At 39.1% G+C, this 12,372-nt stretch overlaps 2 protein-coding genes across 5 annotated transcripts in view; one reads left to right on the forward strand and one right to left on the reverse strand.

Annotated features, from left to right (window-relative positions):
• Positions 1–12,372, reverse strand: part of LOC118562406 (NACHT, LRR and PYD domains-containing protein 12-like) — a 629,435-nt gene that overhangs the window by 142,654 nt on the left and 474,409 nt on the right. The gene's annotated exons all lie outside the window — the stretch shown is intronic.
• On the forward strand, positions 815–6,372 carry LOC118562410 (coiled-coil domain-containing protein 106-like). Of its 2 annotated transcripts, XM_036134792.1 has the most exons (5): positions 815–1,819; positions 2,116–2,288; positions 3,860–4,051; positions 4,771–4,938; positions 5,806–6,372. In XM_036134792.1, exons 2-5 carry the CDS (start codon positions 2,120–2,122, stop codon positions 6,117–6,119), a joined length of 843 nt encoding a protein of 280 aa, XP_035990685.1. In that variant the 5' UTR covers positions 815–1,819; positions 2,116–2,119; the 3' UTR covers positions 6,120–6,372. The 2 variants fall into 2 exon arrangements, with proteins under 2 accessions (XP_035990685.1, XP_035990684.1); XM_036134791.1 differs by having other exon boundaries at positions 815–2,288.

Below are 12,372 nucleotides of genomic sequence, written 5' to 3' on the forward strand. Positions count from 1 at the left end.
AGTAAAATCAGCAGAGTTTGTGGTGGTCAGCTGCTAAAAGGACTTTAATGGGGTGTGAATACTTTAGCCTGTAGGGGCCTGTAGTGGAAGTCAGGGTAACACTTTATTTGAAGGGGTGTACATAAGACTGACATTACACTGTCATAAACATGACATAACACCTGTTATGAACATAAATGACTCTTTATGAATGTTAAGGACTGTTGTCATTAATTGTCATTCGGTAAATTATGACACTATTAAAGGAAAGTTGACATTGTTTAAAATGTCTTTGTTATGACAACTTGACATTAACAGAGACAAAAATGTCTTTGTTATGACAACTTTACATAAACCCAAAGCTCATAACCCATCATAAATATGTCATGACAGATCTAATTATAAACCTTTAAAAAGTTATTGTTATGCATGTTTTTACATTAAATTACACTGTCATATGTGTTTGTTCTTAACTTTGGCTATCATGAGACCATTTAAATTGTTTTATAAAAATGTCTCCTTATAGGACTAGTTATAAAGATGTCATTAAGCATTTATATCCTGTCAAATGCCTTAATAAAATAGTCAAGAACCCTAACCCTAACACAAATAAGTAACGAAACCATAAATTCAATGGTAACATTAACACAGATTCCACTATGGATTTTAACAGATGCAAAAGTAGATTTAGCATTTATGGACCAAAAATAAATTAATAAAGATAAAAAGGAAAAAGAAGTCATATTCAATTCATATATACTGCAGGAATACATACAGTAAATTGTTGTAAAGATATTGACAGATACATCAGAAAACTCTGCTGTCAACATAGGAAAAGCAAGTGTTGTACCAAAAGTGCAAAGAAATCAAATCAATAAGGGACTATCAGTATACACGGGAGATTTTTTATCCATTCTATTAGCATTGCAGTGGATAGAGTCCTAAAACCATTAAAAGCATTGGTAAGTTTGGATTCAAGTTCAGCACTTATACGTTTAAAGCAAAGTCACTCAGAAAGCAGACAAGACATTTTAGTTGAAATACAGCATTCGTTGTTCAGAATTCAGATGATGGAATTATTTTTTTTTAAAGGGTACCAGCAGCCATTGAAGGCCAAAATGGCAACAACAAAGGAAAAATAATTTTAGTGTAATTACAAGAAAATCAGAGGCAAGAAGTGTAGTCAAACAAATAAATAAATAAAAAGTGACAAAATGAATGAAAAGAAGCAAAAAAGAGTAGATTGTATTATATGATTCAATATGATACAATCAAGAGAAATGAGTACAGGACAGAGAAACAGGAGGGAGGATAAATTAATAACATAATTAACGTTTGGTCACACAGGACTTAATTATATATTGCATATATTCATTTTAAAAAAGAAACATTATGGGAAGATGTCAACATTGTGTAGATATTGTTATATTAGCATGTGGGAGATATGAAAAAGAAAGAAGATGGATGATAGAAGACCTTGGAAAGATTCAAGAAAAAAATAATGTAATAATTATATTGCTGAAAGATTAAGACAGTAAAAGTATCATAATTTGATTACATTTTTTAAAGCCACAAAGGTGGGTAATGAAATTTGAGGATAGCAAGAAATTAAATAGAATTCACTGATAATCATTCTGTGCCCCACACCATGTCGGTAGATGGCGGTAGTGCGCACATGGTGTTTTTTTTGCAAACCGCCAAAAAAAAACTCCACGAAGAAGAACACCACCTTCGTCTTGTGTGCCTGCCTAATGTAAGCTAGAAGAAACGACTGGACCAGACCATATTTTACTTGCGGTGTAAAAGGGAATAGAGGTAACTCCCCAGATAAATATAAAAGGTAGGCTTATGCTTAATATTTAATTACATCTTTTAAGAAAAAACAGTTTTCATTCTATGTAAAGTTGATTTCAGCTAGCTTTCAGTTAACGTTAGCTAAATTCAACTAACTCTTTATCTGGAACATTAGTCCTTAATATTGTACACATTCTAGAAATTCTGGCATTTATATTTTTTCTCAAATTTAAATCTAGTAAACAATAAACTACCAGGTCAAAGTTACGTTTTGTGTGTTTTACTAAAGCAACTTAACTGATGTCACATGCTGCTTGTGTTCTTTTTTTGTGCCAATTTTAGCGAGATGGAGACTCGTTTTGGCAAAAAGACACGCGATGGGGGGGTACAGGACGCTGTCGAAGAAGTGCAAGAGGTTGTGGAGGAGGCTTTCGTGGACAAGCCACAAGATTTAGAACTTGCCTCCGTTGGTCGAAAGCCAAAGAAGCAAATGAAATATTCCCCAAGGAAATTGTGTAAGTTACTTTTGGTGTACTATTTTCTCTGGAAGGGTGTGAAATTTACTCATCCCACCAGCCCAGTTAATACAAAAGTTACATTTTAGGCTGCTAAAGGTTTTTAATTTGTCTGTAAACTATGTCATCTGATGTTCAATCTGTTTATTTAGTAACGCTTCAATGTCTTAAGGCCTTTTGAGAGCATATTTTTGCCTGAAGATTTTTTTTATTTCATAGTGGTGTTATAACACCATCTAAAATGTTTCAGTTAAGCATTATACATCCATTTTTCATTGATAAGCTTATTTGTCAGTATGTAAAAATGTACATACAAAGTCATTTCTGGTTCAGCGAATACTTTTGTGAAGTTAAATAAGTTAAATCTTATTGTGTAAATGTATCACTATCTGTGCAATTACGCACAATAAACCTTCATAAAGGACTGTTGCTTTGCTGATTTTTATCTTATTTATAGCCTTTTTCTTACAGATTCATGCTAGCGTATCAAGTTAAACCAAGCTAATATCTTGTCGTCTAACAGTTTTTTTAATCCGCATTCTGTACTCTGATTGGGGAACTTTGCGTCACATTACCAGGACGCATCGGTCACTGATTTTTATCCGTTTTCTATACGGTTTTGGAGGGCAAACCACTATGTTAATGGTATCAGTGGAAAATCTAAGATCTCACGTTTTGGATTAAAAAAAAGGAAATTAGTAGCTATTATGGATTAAGAGATACACCCAAAAATGTACAGTAGCCCTTGAAGGTTTAATAAGCCTCTTGCAAGCATACATAAGCCATTGTATTTGTTTTTAAATATTTTATGAAGGCATATTAAGTGACAAAAATACACATCTTGTAGGGCTGGAAGATATGGCTCAAAAATAAGATTGATTTTTATTCTCCCTTAAATTTCTTAATAAAAATTGAGAAGGCCATGAATTACCTTCAAAAGCTGACTTTTATTTGAATTCTAAGTGCAACTAAATCCAACCTGTGAAACATTGTGGAAAAACAATAATTTGTAGGCCCTGCCACTGAAAAGGATTAAACATAACACACTTAATGTGTACAGATAGTGTTATTATACATTAAGCTAGTTTTTTAGTTATTAGTATACATCTAAGAACAAAAAATCATGACCTGATCTTACTGTGAACTATGAAAGCCCAATAAGTACGATGATCAAAAAAGACAGATTTTCCTAAAAGCAAATCTTAAACAGAAAATTTCATTTTTCATAAAATAAATATATCACCCAGCCCTACTTTCTTATAACCTCACGTGCCTTCGATCTAAACAATAAATGTTATCTTCTAAATAGAAGCATTAGTAGTCTATATCAACTTCAACAAATCTTTGATCAGAATAGTTTAATTCAGCTCCAGTAATCATGATACTTGTGCTAACAAAGACAGATTTAATTTTGATACTTATATTGTTTTTTTATGACAACCATTTAAGTTCTTACTGCCCATTTATTTGCATGTACAGTAAACAGCAAGGGGCATTTTTTAGATGGAATTTAAATAAAACGTTTTAATTAATATTAAAATCAAATGTATTTACCCAATACATATTTCCAGGGTCACCAACGGGGGCAGTGGAGTTGACCAAACTGAAACAACAAGCAAAGATGGATAGACAGAAGATTGATCACCTTGAGGACCGCATTAAATACCTGGAGGAGGCCAACAGGGAGCTGAAAAAGGACAAAGACTTCCTTCTTACACAAATTAAGGAAGCCACTGTGGCACCTGCATCTAGCAGCAAGTCAGGTACAACGGTCATAAAATCAATAGAAAAATAGTATGGATTTTGAAGTGTAGAGTGACATGGTTATGCTCACTGTGAGACGTTGTACATTGTGCACCAAAAAGCTATTATTTTATAGTCATAGGAAACCAAGCATTTAAGGTGCAGACGTCCACCTCAAACCAAGATGACTCACATGTAATTTTAATAATACCCCTTTAAGTAACCTGGCTCTGGCCAGATGGATGTAGTTCCGCCGACCTTCACACGGCTCCACACATCCATCAGGACTTGCTGCTATTGTGATGGATTTCCATAACCCATGAAATGGATGGACCAATCATATTTGCCGCTTGGGATTTGTGACATATGTCTGAGTAGCAACCTTTTGGATTCAGGCAAAGGCGGCTCGCAGTTTACGGAATTTTCTGGATTGTCAGGCACACTTAAAATCATTACATTTTCTCCAAAAATGATGGTACACATTTTTAATCTTGTGCACCTTATGATTACCATAGTTCTTGTGCTTACTTACTGATATCGTGTGGTACAATACACTCAAAATTCTGTCGAAATATGTAAGTACGGCTTTGTCTATTGTGTAACCAATGTTTCCAATGGCATGAGGTTCCAGTGGTATTCTGGTTTGATTTCAAAAGTAACCAAGGACTTACAGAATACTACAGTGTGAGCACCTTCTCTTAAACCTTTACTAATAGACCTCTCTCTTCTCCACCTCCAGGCTCTAGAGAGATTGCTCAGGTTCCTCTATCTTCAACATCTACTACCCCCTCCTCTTCTTCCACAGACTTAAGCTCCTCATCATCTTCAGAGGAAGAGGAAAAAAAGAAGAAGAAAAAGAAGACCAAAAAGTCCAAGAAACACTCTGATTCGTACAGCCGTTCAAGAAGTAAGCACAGCCAATTTGTGTAGCTTCAATATGTTTACATATCCGATATTTATACAATCCACACTCTGACTGGTCATGTTGCATTTTATCCATCTTTCACAACAATCTCATGGCTCCAACTACACATCCACACACAGTAGTAGAAGTTAGTGCTTCATAAAATACTGTTCATACAGCAGTATGATGAATTAATTTATTGGTAGTATGAATGGCCAACTAAAAAATTATTGATTTGAGCAAAAACAAAATCAAGCATCAAGACCTACAGTGTGAACGTAGCCTAATATGCCACTTTAAATTTTTTTTTAATTTTCCTTCCACAGGACATGTGTATAATGCATTGTCTGTTCTGGTCTCTTACTGGCTTCAATGTTTGCGATGCTGCTCTTTTGTCAAGATAAAATACAAAATTCTGTGCTCAGTTTTGGGAACCCTGGGAACTGTCATCTGATAGGCTCAGGAACCATGAAGTAAACAATGGCTAGGAGAAAAGGAGCAAACTTGACAAAAACATTGTGAATGGAGAGGACCAGTGTTTTTATTACTTCCATCCTAGGTCACAAATGAGAATGATTTAGGTTGATTTTATAGTAAATACTTACTTATAGTTTTTTTCACTGTCTAAAACTGATGATACAGAGCAACTTTTTAAACAATGGTGCTCAGTAATATTGCCGTCAGTGGTATTGAGTAAAGGTTACTGGCCGAGCTAAGTGATATGGCCTAAAACCATTTTTGCAAAAATTGGATAATTTCCCAATTACCCCCAACCAACTGCTCCAAAAAAAAAAACTCCAACAAACCATGCCTAAAGTGGATGCTGTTATTGTTTTTTTTGTTTATTTATTCATGTTTTTTTTTTTTAAGTGACCACAGTGGATGGAGTTATCAACCGCTATGAGAGTGCCCTGAAGAGATTCACTAAGTTTGGATCTATGAAAAAGGCCTTCAACAAGATTAAAGTTGACCGCAACACCATTGCGAGGACAGCTGTTATTGCTGAGCTTGCAATAACCTTTCCTGACACCTTCAAGGAGCTGCTCCCAGGAAACCACAATAATGAGAAGATCTCCCAGTTTGCAGAGCGTTGTAGGAATGCTATAACAAAAGAGATGGCTGAAACCATCACAGCAAAAAAAAGAAGTGGAAAACTCCTCCCAATAATGTACAAGTACACTTAGACTATTACTTTTAAACAACTTGTTTTTTTTTTTTTGTTTTTTTTGTTGAGTTGTGTGTTTAGTTTTTTTTATTTGTATTTCAGAAGTAAAATCTGCTGAACAAGAAGTTGCACCCTCTGTTTGGGGAAGAACAACTTTTTCTTTTTTGTTAAAAGTACTGAAGGTTTGTGCTCAAACACGGCCAGAAATTGAACCCTCTGTTGGAGGAAGAAAAAAATTGTTCAAAGCAAATAAAAGAAAGTGTTTGTGTTTACTTGTGGATTGGTTTTATTATGGTATAATTTATTATGGTATAATATTAAAAGCATTTATGAGTGTAATAACACTTTAGGACATCCTTTTTTCAAGTGTAAGTTTTAAAGGTCTAGGAAGAGATTACACTAACAATTTTATTAAACTTTTTGACAGCATAATAACGCTTAATGACATCTTTATAACTAGTCCTATATGTTTCACTTTACTTGAGGTAAGGAGGCATTTTCATGACTATTTTATTAAGGCATTTGACAGGATATAAACACTTAATGACATCTTTATAACTAGTCCTATATGTTTCACTTTACTTGAGGTAAGGGAACATTTTCTTGACTATTTTATTAAGGCATTTGACAGGATATAAACACTTAATGACATCTTTATAACTAGTCCTATATGTTTCACTTTACTTGAGGTAAGGGAACATTTTCTTGACTATTTTATTAAGGCATTTGACAGGATATAAATGCTTAATGACATCTTTATAACTAGTCCTATAAGGAGACATTTTTATAAAACAATTTAAATGGTCTCATGATAGCCAAAGTTAAGAACAAACACATATGACAGTGTAATTTAATGTAAAAACATGCATAACAATAACTTTTTAAAGGTTTATAATTAGATCTGTCATGACATATTTATGATGGGTTATGAGCTTTGGGTTTATGTAAAGTTGTCATAACAAAGACATTTTTGTCTCTGTTAATGTCAAGTTGTCATAACAAAGACATTTTAAACAATGTCAACTTTCCTTTAATAGTGTCATAATTTACCGAATGACAATTAATGACAACAGTCCTTAACATTCATAAAGAGTCATTTATGTTCATAACAGGTGTTATGTCATGTTTATGACAGTGTAATGTCAGTCTTATGTACACCCCTTCAAATAAAGTGTTACCGAAGTCAGTCTGCTAGCAGGACTCTGCAGCAGCTGATGGATGTTGAGCAGCTGATGTGTGGATGAAAAGCCAGAGAAAATGAAGGTGCTCAGCTTTGAGAAAGCTGTGAAAACTTTGCTAGCAGCAGAAGCTGCTGCTGTATTTTAGGAAGAGAAGAGCTGCAGCTCTAGCAGTCCTAATGTCAGAGAAAAGTCCATCTTTAATGCAGCAACTAGAAATCTCTGCTGGTGGGAGTCAGAGGAAGCTGCAAGCTGGCAGCTTGTAGAATGGCCAGCAAAGCAACATGGAGGGAGGCTGTGAGAAATGTTTCCATCCTTCAGCTTTTCTAGCCCACTTCCAGCAGCTCAACATGAAGCCAGATGGAGATTTGGCCAAAGAGCCGAGTGCTTGTCATTGTTGATCATTTAGAGATCAGACTGTGAGGACATGACAGAGCTGCAGTCATCAGAGCCCAGCAGAAAGCAGCAGAAGCCAGAGAAGAAGCAGCAGCCATGCTTGTGTTGTGGATCAAGGTAGCGTGCTCCATGGTTGCCTCATTAAAGCAGAAGCTTCAGAAGCAGACAATGGGCCACTACTGCACTTTACAAGTTTACAGTCCTAGCAGAGTTTCCTTTAAAGACCTTTGGCTTCCAGGCGCTTCTTTCTGGAGGAGTGGCACCCTGGAGCGGGTGGGCTCAGGAAGCCCACTGCAGCTTGGTGACTAGAAGCCACTTTCTAGCAGTGACTTCTGTGCTGCTGCTCGCTTGGCCTTTAACTTTTTCATCTGCAAAGCTGAACAAGGATCAGATGTGCGCTGAGTCTGGACTCACATCTTGACTGAGAACGCTGCAAATGCTGCGCTGAAAGCACAACTTTGGCTCTTTTCTGGACCCAGGGACAAGATTTGCTCCTCAGCGCTGAATTTGACCTACATGGTGGGGGGGAGAAAGCAGCCAGCAGTCAGCAGTCACCATGCTGCTGCTGGCAGGAAATGAGGGAGAAGAGGAAGGAGGCAGCGTTGTGGAGCCGCTCAGTTCCCAGAACACTGCTGAACTCCCTCAGAAGATAAGGTGGTGGAAAGGAGAGACACAGCAGTTCCACATGGCAGCTGCAGACGTTTCCCTCAGCCACTCATTCACTGATGTCCACCAAATGCCCATAGAGTTCATCTTAGGGCCCAACAGCAGAGAAGCCATCCAGCTCCATAACAGAGGTCAGAGGTCAGAGAGGAGCCAGGTCTCCCTGATCACAGCATGCTGCACCCCAGCTACTCCTTGATACGCAGCTCCTCCACCTTCCACTTCACACACCGTGTGCTGCACAGCAAGACGCTGGGCGGGGGGGGGGGGGGGGGGGGGGGTCCCTGTGGGCTGCCGTACTCCTCCCCTTCTACCTGTCCTTGGTCCAAGCCGTCCTGATGATTGTCCTTCCAGCGCTTCAGGCAGCTCTGCAGGGCCAAGGGACAGAAGTGATCTCTGCAAGAAGTAGAAATTCACCTTCTGCATGTGGAAAAGTTGGAGCCTTTAGCATGCAGAAGTTTGAAGAATCAGTCTTTGTTCCCAGAAAGCCGTAGTGGAGCAAAAACACACAAAGACAATGAGTGCAGAAGAGCAGCTGCAAAAAGGCCTCAAAGAAAGTGAAAAGAAGAAAAGAGCAGCAGCAGCAGGAGTCCGGGTGGCCAGCAGAGCAGCACAGCCACAATTTTCCATCTCAAGCCATGAACTTTAAAGCCAGATATCATGTTTAGCTTTGAAGGGCTCCACAAGCCATCAGAATCAAAGCAGAAGCAGAAGCAGGAGCTCAGCTACTTTTAGCTACTTTGTAGACGGCATTCTGGGAGAAAGAAGAGTTTTCATCCACTTTTTTCCACTCTTGCTGCTCATGTGCATTAATGCGCCACCATGAGAGACGAGGGGAAGCTTCTGCTTCTGCTGCTCACACGCTGCACTCTGGACTCCCCAGCAGAAGAGAAAACAGACTCTGCAATAGTTAGAAAAGCACTTCTCACTAACTTTGCAGCTGCACACCTTGCAGAGGGAAAAAGGCAGGAAAAAAGAGGCAAAGCAGCCACTTGTTCCATCCTCTGATGATTAGAAATGAAAGCAGGAAAATCTGCAAAGTGCTTCTTTAGGATCCTGTTCTACGGCTGCAGCTTCTAGCTGCTAAATATCTGCAGACACTTTGGCTTCAGCAGCTTGTGGAGAGCAGCTCTAAAGGAAACTTTCTCACTATGGGGGCTTTATTTTCTGCTGGAACTTTGCTGCTTTTAGCAGCTTTCTGTCCTCCAACACTTGATGCTCAGACCAGAAGCTTAGCTCTGCTTGCTCCCAGCTCAGAGGATGAAGGACGTTTGAAGGTGAAGACGTGACTTTATGGACATGTTGATGGAAATCAAGGACTATTGTGAATGAAGGAGGAGGAGATGGCTGGTCTTGATGACTCAGCATTTCTTGGATCCTTGCAGGGAGAACAGCAGCAGTCTGTGGAAGATGTTCAATGTGCTCTAAGCAGACAGAGAAATGTTCTCTTCTAGATGTGGCTGACTAGAGGCAGCCTTCAAGAGCCACTCCCCGACTGAAGCCTGCAGCTTTCCTTTCTGCCTAGCGCTCTCTGTGCTCCTCAGCCTTGGCTCTCTCTCTCAGACTAAACACAATCAGGAGGGATTGAAGACTTTTGTCAGGCTGTCAGCACACAAACTTTTTAAACTTTTCTATCTGAGCAACACATGATTGATTTGCTCCTTTAAATAGTCACAGTCATGCTGGTCTCTGGGAGGTCAAAGGTCAGCTAGGTCCCAGCAGGGAAATCCTGATGGCCAAGTTGCTGAATCTTTGCAGCTTTTCCATCTTTTTCTTTTTCTGCCTGCGTTCAGTTCAGATGATCTTTTAGTTGCTTCCTGCAGAGATGTGAACGTTCCACCATGATTCCTGTCTGATTCCAGCAGAGCAGCAACACACATGATGCTTTAAAGCCAAACTGAAGAGGCAGATGCAGACAGGAAGGATTGCTGGCTGCAGTTAGTTGCTGTGGACAGCAGGTGGCGCTGCTGCATGGCCCACAGAGGGAGAGCAGCAGCGCCACCTGCAGGGACACATGAAGAGCAGCCTGAAGCTGAGCTGGGAGACATGAAGCTTTAACATCTGCTGAACTCTTCAGCTCCTCTTTCCCTCACATCTGGCCTGAAGCAGCTTTAAGGTGGAAAACTGCTGCAGCTGGAGGAGATTCAGCAAAACCAACATGTTGCTTTGCTTTCTGGGCCACAAGCTCCACAGGAGGCTTGGCAGCATCAAGGTGGATGCAAGAAGAAGAAGAAGAAGAAGAAGAAGAGAGCAGCAGCAGTCACCTCCACACAGGCTCTGCTTCCTTGCTGAACATCTCCAAGTAACACGTTTCCTCAGCTGTGCTGTTAGGATGCTGCTCTGAAACATCTCAGGAGGACAGGACACTTGGAGACACTTTGGAGAGGAGATCTCCTGGAATCAGACTCACCTAAAGCTGCTGAGAGCCTCAACATCTCCAGATCCTCAGCAGACTGAGCTGAGCTGCTGACCAGTCTGCTGAGCAGAACTTTACTGGACCTGCAGCTCTGACTGGGATCTTCTTCCACTTTGGCTTTCAGCAGAAACATCAGCAGAAGATTCCCAGAAATCACACATGAAATCAATATTTTCCGGGACTCCAAGCTGGGAGAAAGTGAAGCTGACTGTGGCAACATTTGCTGAACACTTGCAGTTGATTTCAGGGAGAAAATGATCCCCGTAGAAGCAGGACTGAATGTTTTACAGCGTAGAAAGAAAGAAAGATTAGAGTCCAGCTAAACATGGATGGAGCCTTTTCATTAGCAATCTTTCAGCTAGCATAAGAGCAGCTAAACAACTGCTAACACACTTCTATCACTGTTTAACAACCTTTAAATGCTCCACAGCAGATTATTTTACAACAACAATCATCAAACTGTCACTTATTATGCTTCAAATCCACTTATTGAAGACAGAAAACCAAACTTCATACCTTCTCCCACGGAATGGGAACAGAAAGAGCAATGGAGAGCGTGGGAAACCCTTCACAGACTATAATGGTATGATCCGTTAATTTGTCTTTTTAAACTCCGAACTAACACTCACAACAACAATCTATCAACTCAATATGTTCACCAGGAAAGATAATAATTTACATTTTCCTTCGCAACACCTTAAATTTGAATAGAAATAATAATTTAGAAACAGGAAGTTACCCGCTGTTTTTCTATGGATTTGTCGTCTTTTCAAAATAAAAGCTGCCAGTGCTCATATAGTTTCCTACCGGAATAGCTTCTCACTGGACAATCTAGTGTAATAACATCACTGCTACATTATGGATGTGGAGAACTGTTCAATAAGGTTTAAATAGTATAATAATATCATTTCCTGGTGGTTTGTGTAAAAGGATTTTGGAGCTAGTAGAGTCACGTGTGACATAAACACAGAGACTCAGGTTCATGCCAGCTGACCAAATCTACCTTGTTATAGTGTTACTGTGAAGTTTGATTAATACTCACCGGTTGTGTCTTTTCTTGTGTGTGTAGGTGACAGAACGTCTCTCTCAGAGAAGCAAACCAGTTTTTCCCCCCAAAGTAAAATCACAAAAAAGTAACGTAACGTGAATTGCATAAGGAATTCTAATCTGATTACTAGTTTGTAAAAAGTAAAAACAAGGAGATGTTCATGTATAGATATTCTTTGTAAATGTTTCCACTTGTTATTCAGGATTATTCAATATTTTTCCTATTTATTGATCCTCAGTAAATAACATTACTAGAGCTGCACTTTAACCCATCAGGCTGCTGAAACTAATTAACCAGCCTCCAGTGGAGGAGCTAGGCTTTTTGGTTTGGGGGGCAACAGAACATCTTGGATGGGGGGGGGGGGGGGGGGTCTTTTTTCTTGTCTCTCAGAAAGTCCCTTACCACCACTCTATAAGGGGGAGGACCCTATAAAATGTTTCCAGAGAACAAAACTACTGAATGCAATAAAATGTTGACTGGAAATGAGCTGAAGACTGAGAAGAAACCTGAAAAACAGACAAGTTACAACCTGACCTCAGAGTTTTACAGCTCAGTTCACTGCTGATAAAAA

The sequence above is a fragment of the Fundulus heteroclitus genome, unplaced genomic scaffold, assembly GCF_011125445.2.
Source record: "Fundulus heteroclitus isolate FHET01 unplaced genomic scaffold, MU-UCD_Fhet_4.1 scaffold_91, whole genome shotgun sequence".
Taxonomy (NCBI): domain Eukaryota; kingdom Metazoa; phylum Chordata; class Actinopteri; order Cyprinodontiformes; family Fundulidae; genus Fundulus; species Fundulus heteroclitus.